Source organism: Rhineura floridana, chromosome 1 (assembly GCF_030035675.1).
Source record: "Rhineura floridana isolate rRhiFlo1 chromosome 1, rRhiFlo1.hap2, whole genome shotgun sequence".
In the NCBI taxonomy this organism is placed as follows: Eukaryota; Metazoa; Chordata; class Lepidosauria; order Squamata; family Rhineuridae; genus Rhineura; species Rhineura floridana.
Window position 1 is genome coordinate 226719330 of NC_084480.1, and position 18173 is coordinate 226737502.

General features: G+C 42.0%; 1 protein-coding gene across 1 annotated transcript in view; it reads right to left on the bottom strand.

The window, feature by feature from the left end:
- The window catches only part of LOC133369281 (beta-Ala-His dipeptidase-like), a 31619-nt gene that overhangs the window by 8933 nt on the left and 4513 nt on the right, over positions 1-18173 (bottom strand). Inside the window, exons 2-7 of the mRNA XM_061594411.1 lie at positions 12724-12834; positions 12475-12618; positions 6378-6540; positions 5885-5967; positions 5599-5796; positions 1505-1589 (exon numbers count right to left, since the gene is read on the bottom strand). Of these exons, the coding sequence (XP_061450395.1) occupies positions 1505-1589; positions 5599-5796; positions 5885-5967; positions 6378-6540; positions 12475-12618; positions 12724-12834 (784 nt within the window). The remainder of the gene's footprint in view (positions 1-1504; positions 1590-5598; positions 5797-5884; positions 5968-6377; positions 6541-12474; positions 12619-12723; positions 12835-18173) is intronic.

The following is an 18173-nucleotide window of genomic DNA, read 5'->3' on the forward strand; positions in this document are numbered from 1 at the left end:
GTTGTCGGCCATGTGCTCCCATCAGCATTTTGGCTGCCACCAGCTGGAACTTCCAAACCAGGGCCACGGGCAGCCCCACATAGAGCACACTGCAGTAATCCAGTGTCAAAGTTATCAATGCATGGACTACAGAGGTCAGACTATCCTTGTCCAGGAACGGCCATAGCTGACAAACCAGACAAAGCAAGTAAAAGGCACTCCTAGCTGCTGAGGATATTTAGGCCTCTAGAAGATGAATCCAGGAGTACCCATAGGCTACAGACTTGCTCTTTCAGAGGGAGAGCAACCCCATCCAGAACAGGTAACCTGCCTGTCTCCCAGACATGGGAATCACCTACCCAAAGATCCTCCATCTTCCCAGGATTCAAGCACAGTTTATTGGCCCTCATCTAGTCCACTACAGCATTCAGACACTAATTCAGAGTGCTCACAGCCTCTCCTGATTCAGATGTTATGGAAAAATAGAGTTGTGTGTCATCAGCATATTGCTGACATCTTGCTCCAGAACTTCTAATGACTGCTCCCAACAGCTTCATATAGATGTTGAATAGCACTAGGGAGTGCTATTTGGTATTTGATAAATAATAAAACCTGCAGCAACTTTCATTTTAAAAAAATGTAAAGACTGTAAAACAAAATTCTTATCAGACATCCATAGACAGTGCTTATTTTTAATCTAGACAATAAAAAGAGGCAAGCTTCAAAATGATCCTGAAAAAATATGTTCATTTAAGCCTGTCTATTAATTTCTTTTAAAAATCAATGAATCGGTGTGAGCTTCCTTTCTCCCTTATTTCTAAACATTTTACTTGATTATCTTACAGAATACACTAAACCTGGCTGTTGCCTAAGAGCTTCTCCCAATAGTTGTGCTACTATAGCATCATGGAATGTTCACAGCCATTCCATCTGCTAAGGGCCATTAATATTATATAGATAACTTATGAAAGCCAGATCCCCAGAGTAAAATAAGAGTTCAGAAAGAGTAAGATGAATATGTGGGAAGATGGGGAGGAATTGCCTATAGACATAATAGCCTGCTTCGCATCTCACACTAAGCCAAATCATGGCACAGCATAAATGCATGAGCATGTGGGCTCCAGAGACAAGATTGTGCTTCTCCCAGGCATTCTACTGCTGTGCTGTGCTGGGTTAACCTAAGCCATGGCTTGGCTTAGCATGTTGTCTAAAACTGGAATTGTGGTTTAGTTCTCTCCACCACAAGCAGTGGCCAAGGTTTGTCCTATGGTTTATGGCTCGTGGTTTGTCCAGAAAAGCTAAACTATCAGCCTGGTTTCAGACAATACTCTAAGCCAGACCATGGTTCAGCGCAGAATCGCCAGGGAACAGCAAAGTGGCTGCAACCTCCTCTCTGGGAGCCCACATGCTTCTATGTTAGTGCTAAGCCATGGTTTGCCATAGGCAATCAAAACATACCTATCATACTTTGAAACAGAACCTAGAATTTGTGATTTAGTTGTACACAGGTAGAAACTATACTTACTCAACAGAAATATTAAATCACTAGTTGCTTCAGGAATTATGCCTCCAAAAGCCCCTGAATGCAAATCTTTTTTAGCACATTCAATCTGCAAAAAATAGTAATAGACAAAGGCACTTGCTTCTTAATGTACAAATACATGGGAAAGCAGTACATCAACTTAAAACCATCAGAGTTGTATAAAAGCAGGTTTATTTTTTGTACCAAATTTAACACATTGGGGTTATGTCCTGATTTAACATTAATGCTAAGATACAGTGTGATGTTGCATGTATTTATTTAGAAAATTTAATAGCTTTTTAATATTAATGATACATCCAATATCACACTGTTTTATTTATTTATTCAGAACATTTCTTAATAGTTTTCTGTTCAAAAGAATCTCAAAGCAATATACATTTATATAAAATATATTAATCAAATAAAAGCCTCTTGAAATAACATTATACTATTCTACCACTCTTACACACACACACAACCATCCATATTCCTCAAGAGAAAATCCCAGCCAGTCACTTTGTACAACAAAGACTGCTGACCAGGTAAAAACTCACAGAGCTGGAAATTCCAACAGAAATAATCTCCTACCCCATCTTCCACCAGGGGCAGCACATTTCCTCCCTACCTATCACACACCATGGGGAGGGGGCAGCTGTGTACCAATAAGACTCTCACTCTAAACAGCAGTGAACAATGTTATTCTATCAATATTCTAACTGCTCAGGCTCCCACTCACCCTGAGCTACAAACACCACTGTCCAACCACCCATCAGATCAATTAGTATGAACCTCAACACTATAGGTACAGAAAATAAAGGGGCTCTCAGTTCAGGGATATAAGAGATAGACTGGTTGTATGGCATAGCCTGGGACCAGGATAAGAGATGCAGAATTGGTACAATATATTGGTATATATTTTGGGAGCATGTTCATATATTCTGGCATACACATCCCTTTTTGCTTCTGATTCAAATCTGTCTCTAGTGTCCTAAAAGCAAATATTAATCTGGATGTTTCAGTGGGAAGGATAAAGAAGCAGCTGTGGATGTGCTATTGGGGCTTTGGGGGTAAAGTCACCTTGTGATAGAGACTGATTCAGTTTTAGAAGATAGCAGTAGGGTGGGACAAATTAGCTTTTCACTTGAAGGCATAATATAAAAAGGGGAATGATTAGGTTGGATGGCTCCTTTGGTTGGGAGACAGGGGAAAAAGAAGTTTGGAAGAGATTTAATGAGGATTTTTTAAATTGTTCAAATAATATATCATGGAAGGGATGGGTACAGAGGGGTTAGGATGGGCTCAGGGGATGCTGTAATGAGGAAGGTTGTGTGCACTGGCAGGGAAGACTGGAGTCTTTGTTTGGAAGACAAAACAGTTGAAAAGGAGAGGAAGATAGAATTTCTTCAGTGGTTTAAGAGAATGGCTTAAATCCTTGATTTGGACTAGATGACCTCCAAGATAGGATAGGACTAGATGACCTCCAAGACTGTGACTCTAAGTACTGTGACACAAGTCAAGAGAGGGGTTTCTGTCATATGCAGGTGTGTTTTGCAGAGGGGAAAGTCCGGACTTCATCCTGTTATTTTTTCCGCAGCTGGCCCCCTCCAATTTGCCACCCACTCATACACACACGGACACATACACCAGGGTGAAGGAGAAGGCAGGAGGGGAGGAGTCTCCCTAGCCAAACCATACAGCAGAGGCTTCTGCAAAGCTTCTCCAAGCAGGTGAAGGAGGAAAAGGAAGAGGAGGTGCAACACTACGGGGCCAGAGACAGGCTGCCAGCAGAAACCGGAGAAACATCTGCTTAATTCTGTTGAGGGGGGAAGTTGCCCATCCCAGTCTACAGCCTGTCTCTTGCCCTGTAGTGTGGCTCTTCCTCTTTCTCCTCCCTGGGCTAACACTCTTGGGAAGGATATTGCTCCGGCCTCCGCTGTATGGATGTCTGGGGGGGGGGGGGCTCCTGCCACCTCCTTCTCCATGCTAGTGGGGGGGGCAGATCTGTAGCGGCACAGTGTGTGTGTGTGTGTGTATGTGAGGGAGAGAGGTGGTGTGAAGGGACTCTGCACTTGAGATAAGGAGTTTACAAGGAGAACGGTGGTGAGGATGATGGAGGGTGAGAGGAGTTTACACAGGCGGAGGGTGGAAGGCAGTTGCGACCCCAGGAATGACTATTTTGATTTCAAATCACCCAGCCTAGGAAGGAATTGGATGTTGTGCTTGCTTCTTGGGTTTTTATCCCCTCCCACAGGTGATGGATTAGTTCAGGTTTCAGAAGAGGAGGAGGGGCACATTAATTGTAAAAGCATTCGAAAAGGATGAAGAATTGTGCCCTTTCTCTCTCTCTTGTAAAAAAAGAGCCTTTAGAAGTTTGTGGGATCTTCCCACCTTCTCCCCTCTGATTCGCTTTCCCCCATCCATCTGAAAGTATTCCTGACACAAAGCATTATAATTTGCAAACACAGAAGGAAAATGGGTGTTTCTTGCCTCAGTTTGTTATATGACCAACAGATTATTCAAAGCAATGTCTTCCGTACTCTGTCAAACTCTGCCCAGACAGTAACAATTTTCTCAGCTAGGAAGGCAGCAACACCAACACGATAAAGCTAACTTGGTTTCCTTGGGAGTAAGCTTCATTGATCACAGCGGGCCTTGCTTATGAGTAAACATGCAAATTATTGGGTTGCATGATACTATAGCAGATTTATTTTGATAAAATAGGTTAATTTCTTTCTTTGGCTGGATTGTATGACAAGATTAGAGATAAGAAGGATATCATTTAAATAATGATAGTTAAAGAATTCATGTGAGTTAAGGTCATTTATTATTCTAGGTACATAACCTGGGGGTGGAGAAAGCATGGAAGGGTCTTTCAACAAATGAGCTTCTAAAACCACAATATGCTTTTTAGAAAATTCCTTGATGAAAATAGGCTTTAATTGGGAAGGGCCATAGCTCAGTGGCAGAGCATCTCCTTTCCATGCGGAAGATCCCAGGTTGAATTCCTGGCATCTCCAGGTTGGGCTGGAAGAGACTCTTGCCTGAAACCCTGGATTGCTGCTGCCAGTCAGTGTAGACAATACTGAACAAGATGGACCCAGTATAAGGCAGTTTCCTGTCTTCCTATCTATCTTCCTAGAGTTGCTTAACTTCTTCCTTTAATATACTGAGAAAGAGTTGTCTTCAAAAAAAGAAAAAGAAAAGTTAGTAGTAGATTCATCTGACAAAAGCAGGAAGGTCTATGAAGTCTGTGACCAAAAAAGCCTATCAACATGCAGGGTGGTTTGTCAGAGACTTGACAAAACTCTTATTTGCTATTTATATGAAATTACAAAAATGCAGGTTATGAAGTACTTGCAGGCCACAGTACCTGGCTGGTGAGTGTTGTTTCGGGGGGGGGGAGATGATGATCTTGTGGAAGGCCAATGGGTAATTTGGGGGCTAAGGGAGCATACAAGGGGATTGGTTAATCTATGTGTGCTGGGGAATCAAATGGGAAGGGATCCATCCATGAGGACTGAGATGAGAGGGTGAAGCTTCCATACAACATCATGGGTTTTTTTTTTTTATTGCTGTAGCTGTCCAAGTCAATTATGAAAGCCCCAATAGTGTCAGCGGTATAACCTTAGAAGAGGTGGCAGTAGGAGGCGTGATATGACTCAGAAAGGGACCCTGCACATCTCAGTTTGCCACTACACTACTGGTCATGTGTGTTTATTTTCTTTCCCTATAGAATACAGGTTAACAAACTGATATAAACATGTTGACTACTTTTGAATGAGCTCTGTTCTATGCACACTTACTAGGGAATCAGAGGGTGTATTCCAATGTCATACCACACCATGAGTTTGCATCAGCAGAATGAACAGACAGAAGATCCAGGTTTGTATGTATGTGCTCACTCCTCCCCCATATGCATCAAATAAAAACTTGTGATCTTGGCTTCGCAGCTTATTCTTGAGAGACTTTAAAGATGAATGAAAATGAGACCCTGATCTCGGATAAATATTTGAGAGATGTATCTGTAAAATTAGCATATTGATGTACTGGTTGTAACAGTATGAAAGAACCACTAGATACTTCCTCTTCATTCATACCTCAATAAAGAAGTAGGAGTTCCCCCTGGTTCCATATGTAATACTTGGTTTGTTGCTGACCCACGAGGAATCAGTGACCACAATGTAATTGACATCTGAAAAAAATGTACTGTTCCTCTCTTCAACTAGTTTGAATAGCCCCGTGGATCCTACTTCCTCCATACCTTCAAGAAGAAACTTTACATTCACAGGGAGTTCCTGTTGGAGAGAAGTATGGACAATGTTGTTGGGGGAGTGTTTGTTTTAAGGCAAATTACATCAAATAAGACTTATAAAAAATATATACATATTGTTGAAGTGCTTCTACTGCATTCAGTACAGCCAGAATTTGCCCTTTGTCATCAGAGGTTCCACGCCCATATAGACTGCCTTGAAAATAAAAATGAAATTGAGACAAGTTAATAAAATCTAGTTAACAGGCCAATTCCACAGTATTTTACAAGTTTCAGAGAAGACATAAGAGTCGTGTGGCATGAGACAAAAGGCCAGTCTGCTCCAGCATCCTGTTTCCACAGTGGGGGCCAATCAGATGCCTCCAGGAAGTTCACAAGCAGGGACTGGAGGCAGTATCTTCCAGAGCTTGGAAAAGTTACTTTTTTGAACTACAACTCCCATCAGCCCCAGCCAGCATGGCCACTGGATTGGGCTGATGGGAGTTGTAGTTCAAAAAAGTAACTTTTCCAAGCTCTGGTATCTTCTCCCATTATTGCCACCCAACAATGGTATTCAGTGGCATGCTGCCTCTGTCTTAGTACCATTTAATAAAAATAAATGCTTACCATTTATTTCTGTCAAATTATATGGCTCTGTTGACCATCCATCCTCTAATGTGGCTGGCTGCACATCGAGATGTCCATAAAAACAAACTGTAGGTTTTTCAGGGTCCTTTTCAAGTCCTGCTAGAATGACTGGTGGAAGACGAACTGTACTTCCATTGTGTAGCTAAAATAGAAGTGATGCATTAACAACACAATCCTATACCTGTTCACTCACAAGTATTTTTATTATTGTTGTTGTTGTTGTTTCCCATCTTTCCTTCCAAAAGGGAGCCTAGGGCAGCAAACAAGTGATAAAGCTCTAAAATCATCTTCAAAACAAAATATCTTCAAAACTTATTTAAAAACAATTTCATTACTAATGCAAACTGGGATAAGGTGTCTACTGAAAAGGCTTCTTGATAGAAGATCTTCAGTAGGTGCCAAAAATACAACAGATACAGCGTCAGTCTAGTACTTAAGGAAAGTGAATTCCAAAGGGTCAATGCCACAACACTAAAGATCTGCTTTCTCTGTTGTACAAAATGATCCCCCTCGCTGGATCGTCACCTTGTAGTGGTGAGTGGGCTTGTGTGTTCCAATGAACCCTGTGAGCGATGCCGTCGGGAGTCATGTACTCCCAGCAGGGTCACCCATGGCGGTAAGGTCAAGGGAGAGGAACCAGACAAAGAACGATCCAAGAAAGTCCTCAACTGCAGAACAGGCGGAGGATAACAATGTGTATGTTACAACGGCTGTGAAGGCAGATGAAGGCTGCAGCAGATAAAATACTTCCAATCGTTGTGGTATACATGCCATTGGATCAAAGCCTTTTTCTGTCAAGATTGTGTGTTGATTATTGTGCGCTGATCTCCCCACATAAAACAAATTCACACACAGGCGTCTTCCAACCAAAACAAAACAAAACAAAAGTCCCATGGCGATCGGCGAATGGTAACTGGGGCAGGACTGTGAAATCCGGAAGCCCCTAGTCATGGACCGGCACATGTGCAGTGGATACAGACTCAGTCATCCTGGCTCAAGGACCAAGGCAGTTGAGTAGTTTGGCAGCTATATCCATGACTGAGCAGTCACATTCAGGATCCACTCTGCTCACCCCGTATGGGGAGGGGGCTAGAAAAGGTGCCCTAAACATAGTCTGCCTCATCTCTCTTCCTGACTGGATTACTGCGTCCAGTGGGGTCACCACTTAGTGGTCGCAAAAGACAATTGAATTTTGGAACATGGAATATACGGACATTGCTGGACAATACAGATAGTGAACGTCTTGAACGCAGGACTGCCATCATTGCAAGGGAGTTGAGACGTTTTAATATTGACATAACAGCACTCCAAGAAACTCAAAGAGCAGGAGAAGGACAACTGAAGGAAGAAAAAGGTGGTTATACCTTCTTCTGGAAAGGACTACCTGAACAAGAATGACAAATACATGGAGTAGGCTTTGCTATTAACAATAATCTTGTGAAGCTCTTGTCAGAAGTTGATTGATTGATTGATTGGTTCCTATTGGCATTAATGAACGACTCTCAACTCTCCGGTTAAAACTTGCCAAAAACCAGCAGGCAACTATTGTAAGTGCTTATGCACCAACATTAGATGCTGATGAAGACATCAAGGAAATTTTTTATAACCAGCTGGACACCATCTTATCAGAGATACCTAAGGAGGATAAAAAATTATCCTCTTAGGTGATTTCAATGCAAGAGTTGGGTGTAATTTTGATTTATGGCCAGAAACCATTGGGAAAGAAGGAGTTGGCAATAGCAACATGAATGGCATTCTACTTCTGACTAAATGTGCAGAGCATAATCTTGTTATTACAAACACACTCTTTCGTCAGAAAAATAAATTGAAAACATCATGGAAGCACCCTCGGTCAAAGCACTTGCATCTCCTGGATTAATTAATTGTCCGTGCCAGAGATCGTTGTGATGTACTTGTCACTAGGGCCATGACGAGTGCTGATGACTGCTGGACAGATCACCAATTAATTCGATCCACTATGGCCATTAATGTTGTTCCTCAACGTAGGCTCCAAGGAAGAAAACCAAGGCGTAAAATGAACATCCATGCCCTTCAAGATCCTATTAAGCAAGCCTGCTTTCAAACAACTGTCAAGAAACATCTACCAACAGAACTCCCTGAAAATGTCGAGGAACACTGGATTAAACTAAAGACTTCCATTATTGCAGCATGTGAACAAACTATTGGATACCAAACTAAGAAACATCAGGATTGGTTTGATGAGAATGATAGTGAGATTGAACATATTATCGACAAGAAAAGGAAAGCCTTCCAGATATGGCAGACATTAACTGTGCTGCTAAGAAAAAAATCTATGCCAGTGCAAAGACTGAGGTCCAAAGAAGAACTAGAGAACTTAAGAATGCCTGGTGGATAAAGAAAACTCAAGAAATCCAGCACTTTGCAGATGCTCACAATGCACGGGGCTTTTTTAATGCCACAAAGGCCATCTATGGACCAACAAATTACGGTACAAATCCCTTACATTCAATAGATGGTAGCAAACTTCTTAAGGATAAAGAGTCTATTGCACTGCACTGGAAAGAGCATTACCACGACCTCCTTAATCGTAACTCTATCGTGGCTGATGAGGTCTTCTTGCAAATTTCACAACAACAAACTAGAGACAAGGTTGCAGTACAGTAGAGCCCCACTCATACGGTGGGTTACATTCCGGACCCCCACTGTAAAGCAAAAACCGCTGAAAAGCAGAACTCATTTAATAGAATGGTGCGCGATGCCCGAAAACCGCCATAAAGGCGGAACAAGCGCTGTATGAGTGGGGCTTTAGTCTAATTGTGTCTAATTGAGACAGCTGTATTAACAAATCACTGTAAAGCGAAGCACCGTAAAGCGGGGCCCTACTGTATCCCGTAATTTGGATGAAGTCAGTAAAGCCATCAATCAAATAAAGAACAACAAAGCTAGTGGACCTGATGGGATTCCTCCTGAAGTCTTTAAAGAAGGTGGGCCTGAACTTACACAACAACTTCATAAGCTCATCGAAAAAATCTGGATGAAGGAGGAGATCCCGGAAGACTTTATGGACGCCATAATTATCACCCTTTTTAAGAAGGGTGATAGAACAGATTGTGGGAACTATCGAGTTATCTCTCTTCTTGCTACCACACATAAAACCCTTGCAAGGATACTCGCAAATCGTCTCCTGCCGATCTCAGTGGATGTCCTTCCCGAATCTCAAAATGATTTCCGCCCTTCCAGGGGGACAGTGGACATGATCTTCACTGCATGACAGCTTCAAGAAAAATGTCGGGAGCAGAATCGACCTTTATGTATGACGTTTATTGATCTGACTAAGGCCTTTGACACTGTCAATCGAACTGCTCTCTGGACCATCCTTCTGAAAACTGAATGCCCTGATAAATGTGTGAATTATTTTGCGACTCCTTCATGACAACATGACAGCAACAAGTTTGGACAACAATGGCTTTCAGAGCGATCCATTCAGAGTTGGATCAGGCATAAAACAGGGATGCGTCATTGCTCCTACCTTATTTACTATCTTCATTGCTATGATTCTACACCTTATTGAGGGGAAACTTCCTACTGGTATGGAAATCATATATCGAACAAATGGAAAGCTTTTTAATCTCAGTAGGCTGAAAGCAAAAAGTAAGGTAATTACAACCTCTGTCGTAGAACTTCAATGTGCCGATGATAATGTAGTCTCCGCACATTCACAGAAAGATCTTCAAACTATCCTAAATGTCTTTGCAGAAGCATATGGAAAGCTTGGGCTCTCACTTAATATTAAAAAAAACAAAATGCTTCATCAACAGGTGCAAACTAGTCCCTCTGTAGCACCATCAATCCAACTTAATGGTGTGATGTTGGAGAACGTTGATAATTTCCCATAGCTTGGCAGCCATCTCTCTGTAAAAGCTGACATCGATGCTGAAATTCAACATAATCTGAGCTATGCAGTGCCGCATTCTCCCGAATGAAGCATAGAGTGTTCGAGGATCGGAATATTTGCAGGGAGACCAAAATGCTTATTTACAAAGCCATTGTACTACCCACCTTACTGTATGCCTGTGAAACATGGACCATTTATAAACGCCACTCCCAACTGCTTGAAAGATTCCACCAACGCTGCCTCCGGAAAATTCTGCAAATTACTTGGGAAGACAGACGGACTAATGTTAGCATTTTGGAAGAAGCAAAGACTACCAGTGTTGAAAAAATTATCCTTCAACATCAACTTCGCTGGACCAGCCATGTTGTTCGAATGCCTAATCACCGTCTTCCAAAGCAGCTACTTTACTCCCAACTTAAGGATGGGAAACGGAACATCGGTGGACAGCAAAAGAGGTTTAAAGATGTTCTTAAAGCGAATCTAAAAAAATGTAACATGAACATTGACAACTGGGAAGTCTTGGCCCATGAATGTCCCAAATGGAGGTCGGCTATTATCAAAGGTGCTATGGACTTTGAAGAAGCACGAATGCAGGGTGAACGGGACAAATGAGCTAAGCAGAAGACACGTCAAACAAATCCTCATCGTGACCATCTTCCATCTGGAAACCTATATCCTCACTGTGGGAGGCTGTGTGGATCCAGAATTGGCCTCCACAGCCATTTATGGACCCACTGTTAAAGACCTTATCTTGGAAGACAATCTTACTTGGCCACGAATGATCACCAATGAATGAATGACAAAATGGTCTTCCTGATGAGATGGTATCTGCAGGAGGCCCTCACCTGCAGAGCACAGTGATCGATTGGTTATATAAGGACTAATATGATTTTTCAGATGTTCCTGGTCCCAAGCTATATAGGGCTTTGTACACCAAAACCAGCAACTTGAACTTAGCCCAGTAGCAAATTGACAGCCAGTGCAATTCTTTCAGCAGCAGGGTGACATGTTGGAGATACACTGTCCCAGTGAGCAGTTGTGCTGCTGCACTTTGCACCAGGTGCAACTTATAAAACAATCTCAAGGGCAGCCCCACATAGAGTTCATTACAGTAATCCAGCCTGGAGCTTACCATGCATGGGTGATAGTGGTCAGGGTGTCCCAGTCCAAAAATGGCTGCAGCTGTCTTACCAGTTGAAGCTAGTAAAAAGCAATCCCAGTGACTGAGATCACCTGGGCCTCTAGCAACAAAGATGGATCCAGTAGTCCCCACTATATTAAACCAGGCTTGTTCTCTAGTAGAGGGATAGGGAATCTGTGGCTCTCCAGATGTTATTGGACTCCAGCTTCCAACAGCCCTAGCCAGCATGGCCGATCGTCAGAGAAGATGGGAGTTGTAGTCCAACAGCATCTGGAGGGCCACAGGTTCCCCATCCCTGCCCTAATAAGTACATTTAGGATTGTATCTTAAATTATTCTGCCACTTTATAACAACATTTATTATGGCATAAACATTTACTATGGCATAAAATTTCATAGACTAGAATCAATTTCTGTTGTGGTCCCTTATGTGTGGAACTCTCTTCATTTAAATATTCATTTGGCTGTTCTATAAGAAATTATTAAAAACTCTTCTTTTTCTCTTACTGTATACTATTTGGAGTTTTGTGGGGCGGGGGGGAATAGTTTCTTTGTATTCTTAGATTTATTCCTATATATTCTAACATCCTTTCACTCTTTTCCAGCTTCTGCAAAGTTTGCCCTTTATTGGGAAAGAATCATAGCTCAGGTAAAAGGTTCCAGATTTAATCCCCAGCATCTCCAGGTAGGGCTGGGAGAGACTGAAATCCTAGAGATGCTACCCATCATTGCAGACAATAGTGAGCTAGGATGGACTAATGGTCTGACTCAATATATGGCTGGTTCCTATGTTATTGCCAATTCTCCCTTTCCTTTCTGTGATATTTTTAGACTGACAGTCAGTGGGCAGAGACTTTTTTCTTCCTTGTGTACCACACCCAGCACGTGTTAGATGAGAAGGAGGACAATGAAGGTGGATGACCAAAATACATAGGGCTTAGCACGAAAAGACTGGAATGTTTTACGCAGGTTAACAAAGCCTCTTTAGAGAGATAGCAGCAGTCTTAAGGTGATCCTTCTTGTACATGACAGATATCATGCTGAAGCACAATAGATTACCTCTTGCACACCCAGTTCTGCCAACTCAACTGTTCCTCCTAACTGTTTTATCCTCTCTTCTGCTAAATGCATCATTTTAATCACATCTTGCCTCTTTAGAAGATCACTGGAATCACTTTCAATGGCCACCCATTCTCTGAGTCTCTGTGAAAAGAGGAAATTGTGAGTGCGGGGGGGGATGCATTCCAGGCAACACTCCTTCAGTTTTTCAGCCTGTCCCAAAATAGTGCAATAGCCATCCACTTGTACCTGTACATATTCATGTTGATGTTCATCAATGTACTGAAATATTTGATGCGCAGGGACAGGTGATGCTTCATCAGTAGTAGTTGTGAAAGTGAGAAGAAATATCAGGGTGATCTGTAAGAGATATTGCTATTACTATTACTATTATTAGTATTAGTATCCTTGGAGTCTCAGTACCATAACTCTGTACAGGTTTCCACTTTAGCTGGGGCGCGGGAGTTGTATTAGAGTTTGCCTTATAATTTAAGATTGCCAGCTGTAATTTTATCACTGTTTTCCTGATCTAGATTAATATTTGGGTGCCTTGAGTAAGCAACTACAAACTACTGGCAAGCCTTTCCATTACAATAGCTCCTTTTCCTGATCCCTTGTGACATTTTGATGTGTTCTCCACTTGCCTGAGGGGTGAGACGTTCCAAGGACAATATGCTACACAGCTTAGTTTCCATTTGGAGGAAAGATCACTATAGACTTACAATGCCTTCTGTTGTGTGATAGAGAAACACACATACATTCTCTCTCTCTCTCTCTCTCTCTCTCTCTCTCTCTCTCTCTCTCTCTCTCTCTCTCTCTCTCTCTCTCGTGTGTGTGTGTGTGTGTGTGTGTGTAATATAAACACACACACACACACACACACAAACACACCAAATATACAAGTCAAGGACATGGTAGATAAGCATCAGATAGATAAAACAAGTTTGTCAAATAGCACTCATTGCAGTTCCTCTTCTGCCAGCTTCAAAAATCAGCCTTGTTGCACCTACTATAGGGATAGTCAGTGTAGTGCCTTCAAGATGTTGTGAACTGCAACTTCCATCATCCCTAGCCATTAACCATGCTGGCTGGGGCTGATCCAAGTTGCAGTCTAAAATATCTAGAGGACACCATGTCAGCTACCCCTATCCTACTGGATTCATTCCAAGAAGAAAACAAAAACAAAAAAGTCTCTCTCTCTCTCTCTCTGACACACCTCTCCAAGACTTAATTCAGGCCCAACTCTGTACCGGATTGTCCATCAAAGAAGCATCTCCAGCTGTCAACCAAATACTAGAAAACAGACATTATCATAACCATTAGCAATCAGCTTTAAAAAGATGATTGCTTAACAGCCTTTACAAAATCAATATTTATCTTACTTACCTACAAAAAATATATACTGCTACTCATACAGTATATATGCCATAGTGGTTTACCACAGAAAAGAACATATAAAATATTCCAAATAAAATCATAACCAATAAAGAAAACAAACAGCAACACCAGTATCTCTAATTACTAGAACTGTGATGTAATTATAAAGCAAATCAGAAGCAGAAAGAAGAGCAGAAAACAATTACAGGCATACCCCACTTAACGTCGCTTCACTTAACGTCGCCTCGCTATAACGTACATGCTCCATATGGCTGTATTTCTCCAGAAACGCAGCGCAGCAGCAGAGGCTGGGGGTGGAAATAGACGCCATCGCGCCACCGCAAATCAGCTAGGAGGCACGATGGCAATCAGCTGGGAGGCGTGGCAGCGCTGCAGCAGAGGCTTTAGCGCGGGGCTTTGAGGCTCCGCATGAAGGAGAGGTAAAAAAAGTTTTAAAAGGTAGTGCTTCACTTTAAGGACATTTTCGGTTTACGTACTCGCTCTGGTCCCGTTGAGTACGTTAATGCGAGGTATTACTGTATTGGTCCATCCAACTTTTTCTTAAATACCTTCAGCAAAGGAGAGGTCAGCACTTCCCAAGGCAGCCAGTTCCATTGTTGATCTGCTGGTATTATAAGGAAGTTTCTCCTGATGTTTAAGCCAAAATCTGCTTCCCTGCAGTTTCCATCCATCAAATACTGCCCTCTAAGCAACAGAGACCATCGTCTGTCTGCTCCATGATCTGCAGACTGATGTCTGCTATCGTGTTTCCCCTTAATCCTCTCATTTCCAGGCTAACCACTTTTCCAAATGTGGAAAACAGCTATCTGGCCTAAATGTATTTATCAGTTTAATTTGTAAAGATTAAACATGTGGTAGCCTTTACAAAGGATTAATACAGCCATGGCAAATCCTACTTGTTTTGTAAACTTCTGCATCGTCAGAAACCACTGTATAAGTAACATTTTCTTTTGTTTCACTTTCGTTATGGTTTGTGTTGTGATTAAAAGTGTGTCAGTACATTGCGCAGTTTTAATTGATTATAGCTAAATTTCCCCCAGATTGCATAGAAGAGACTGTAATTTAGTTTATATAGACATTGCTCAGTCTTACAATTTTGAAAAGGGGACCCAGAATTTAGGCCGCTATGCACAAGACAGATGTGTCAAGTTTTAAATGGAGCTGCCTGTAGTTTGTGGTTTGCATCTGGTGGTGGCTGCTCTTTATAACAATACTATCAGATTAAGATTCTGATCAAGCAGAGTTGTACTAATGATAATTACTCACTAAAGTGGCTTGTTTTCCAGGAAGCTAAAGAGCAGCAGAAGCCACCACTGCCCTTGCAATGTGATGCTTTACTGTAGGATGCCATGGGTATGCTTTTTTGGGGGTGGGGGACTCCTTGTGGGAGGAATAGTCTTTGCCCAGAGTCTCATTGATTTGAGAGCTGACTTTGAAGTAAGTTTTGACTAGGGCCACAGGCTTAGATCCATCACCTGAGCAGGGCATTCATCTCCAAACCATCTGTAAAATGGTAGTTTCTCACAGGGACATGGCAAGGTTCAGCAAAAACAACAACCTTGGAGCATTTTTTGCACATTGCACTTCACAAATCTGCTTTGGAAAAAACCCACTGAAGTTCAAGGAAAGACTCAGGATATCATAAGAAAAGGTCTATAAGCTCTTTAATAAGAAGGTTACTTTGCTCGTGGTATACTGAATTTGCTCTTGCATTCTGCACGAAATGGTTTGGTTTTTTTAATTCATTTAGATTTCTAACCGGCCCTTCATAACAAGCAATTCCAGGGCAGGGTACAATAAACCAATTTAAAACCAAAAGACAACCGTAATATATAATACTACCAAAATGTGAACAGATAAAAATCAGTAACAGCCAATCAGTGCAGAGCTAACTAATAACTGTAGCTTATTATATAGATAATAACCTGATCAACGCATTACTATCTTGCCATAATGATTGGCCATAATCATACATTTATTGCCAAGTTTTCTATGATTCTAAGTTTTACATAGCCTTAAACATTTTTAAAGATGGAGCCAGCACATAATATTTTGCAGTCTGCAGCAGAGGACTAGTTGATTCCCTTCCCCATTTCACATACAGAAAATGACTGGAGTGACAGACAAATCTTACTTCAAGATTAGTGTTGGAAGTTTCACTTTAATCAGTGCATTGTCTCTCTGTGTGCTCTGAATCTATTGACCATTTAGGGGCAATAGATATAGTTAGTCAGTTGAAAGGATCCCTGCTTGAATTCTCTTCTTGTTACTTTCCTCGTGTTTAGGCATGCCTCTGATTGGCTGACTGATATTTATTTATTTATTATTTGATTTATATCCTGCCCTTCCCCCCAGCAGAAGCCAAAGGTGGCATATTCTCAGGGTTATCATCACTTCCAGTTCCTCCTCCTCCTTCCCACAATTCTCTCTTCCTACCTTTTGAATCCCGCTAGTGTAGATTATTAGGCTTTCCTATCCACGTGTACTTTCTTAATAAAATGTGTTTGTTTTGTTTAAGATAAACACCACTCTCTTTCATATTATTTTATCTCCAATGAACTCTGCTGCATAAAGCAACTCTATTCAGGTGACAGGGTGGCTTTCTCCACAGCACCTAAGGGCAGGAGGCTAGTTTAGGGGGCACAGGCTGGCCCCATTTTGCATACTGCTCTGCCTTCCAATCTCTGGCTGCTTAGACTGATGCCTCTTTGCAGCAGCAGCAGCCTGCTCAAACACATGTAGCAATGCAGCAGCAGTGGCACCAGTGTGCATTACAAGGACAAAGCAATGTGTGAGTATGTGTAATGCCTGCTGGAGTGCACAGCTTGGACTGCCTGCCTTTCTGTCACCTCATGAGGTCAGAGGCCTTCCCGGAAGCACTGTCTTAGGTCGGGGAATGGGAGGAACCTCAGGCCGGGGTCAAGTGCCCCTCTATCTGGCCCTCAGGACTCTCCACACGTCACATCTCTCACCAGCTTGCTTTGCACCCTCCTTCAGGACGGTTTGCCAGCTGGAATGTGTCCTTGAACTCTGAACCAAGGATGGATAGAGGAGAGAGAGGGGTATGTGTATAGGGTTGCAGGCAGGGCCAGTTCTAAAGGGTGGCCAGGTTGGGCACTGGCCAGACGGCCCCTGGAGCTACAGGGGAGCCCTCAGCCGCCCCTCCGCTCTCCTTCCGTGATCAGCGGTCCCCCCACATCTCCCCACTTACCTGTCTGCTGTCTTTTACCGTTGCCCTTAATGAAGATGGCGGCCACAGTTTTCCTAAGGTACTGAAGCCCCTGCCGCCATCTTAGTTGATGGCAGAGATGCAAGCTTATGCCCAAGGGCCCCGGCATTCCTGGAGCCGGCCCTGGGTGCAGGGCCACTGAAGCTGGCACTGGGTCCAAGCCAAGATGCATGATTGGGGCCCCCTCCCTAAATTGTCTTACGAACCAAAGGTTACTACTTTCTTTAAACAAGTTTTTAAGTGACTTGGGTTTAATTTAGGATGAGAAAGATTGAAAATAAATGAAAAACATTTATCAGCATGGGATAGTTAATATATTTATTAAAAATGACACTGTTGACAAACCCAAGTGAAAATAAATCAGCTTTGTAGTACTACTACATTGCTACTGCTACTTAATTAGTAGTGTTAATACATTTGTGTTGGAATAAGCAAACTTGCATGTTCCCCCTGTAAAAAGGAGATGTCCCTTCTAGAATTTGGGGAATATCTCTATGTATCTGTTCAGAGTGATGTAACTTCCTAATGGATGGGGTTAGTTACCTGGCTTCCTCCTCCTTTATCTGGGGTAATTGTAATTTCTTGCATATTCTCCATTAAGCATGAGGAGAGAGAAGCATCCACATGCTCTTCCAAGATGACCATTATCATGGACTGAGACTTCTATTTTTCTATCTAAGCTAGAGCCTATGTTTCCTGAACATATGAAAGGTCTTGAGTAAATATTCTTTATGTCTTTTTACCTAAGAAAACTCTGTCTGTGAGTTATTTGACTAAATAGTATGTATGAGGAAGGTGTGCTGGTTTATTCTCATTCTGCTGCTTATACCTCTGCTAAGAAATAGGACTATGAAACTGTTCCTATTTCATTTAAAATACCAAACAATTTGAATTAAAACACACTGTTTATGAATGATCATCAGTCTATTTGTCTACAACATATTTAACAGTGCTTTGCGGGATTTTCTATTATAAAATGTTTTAATTATATAATCAAAGTTTAGTTTTCTTGCAAGTCTTGATTCAGCAGCCAAGGTTCCCAAATCTGTAAAGTGCTCTTGACACATAGTTG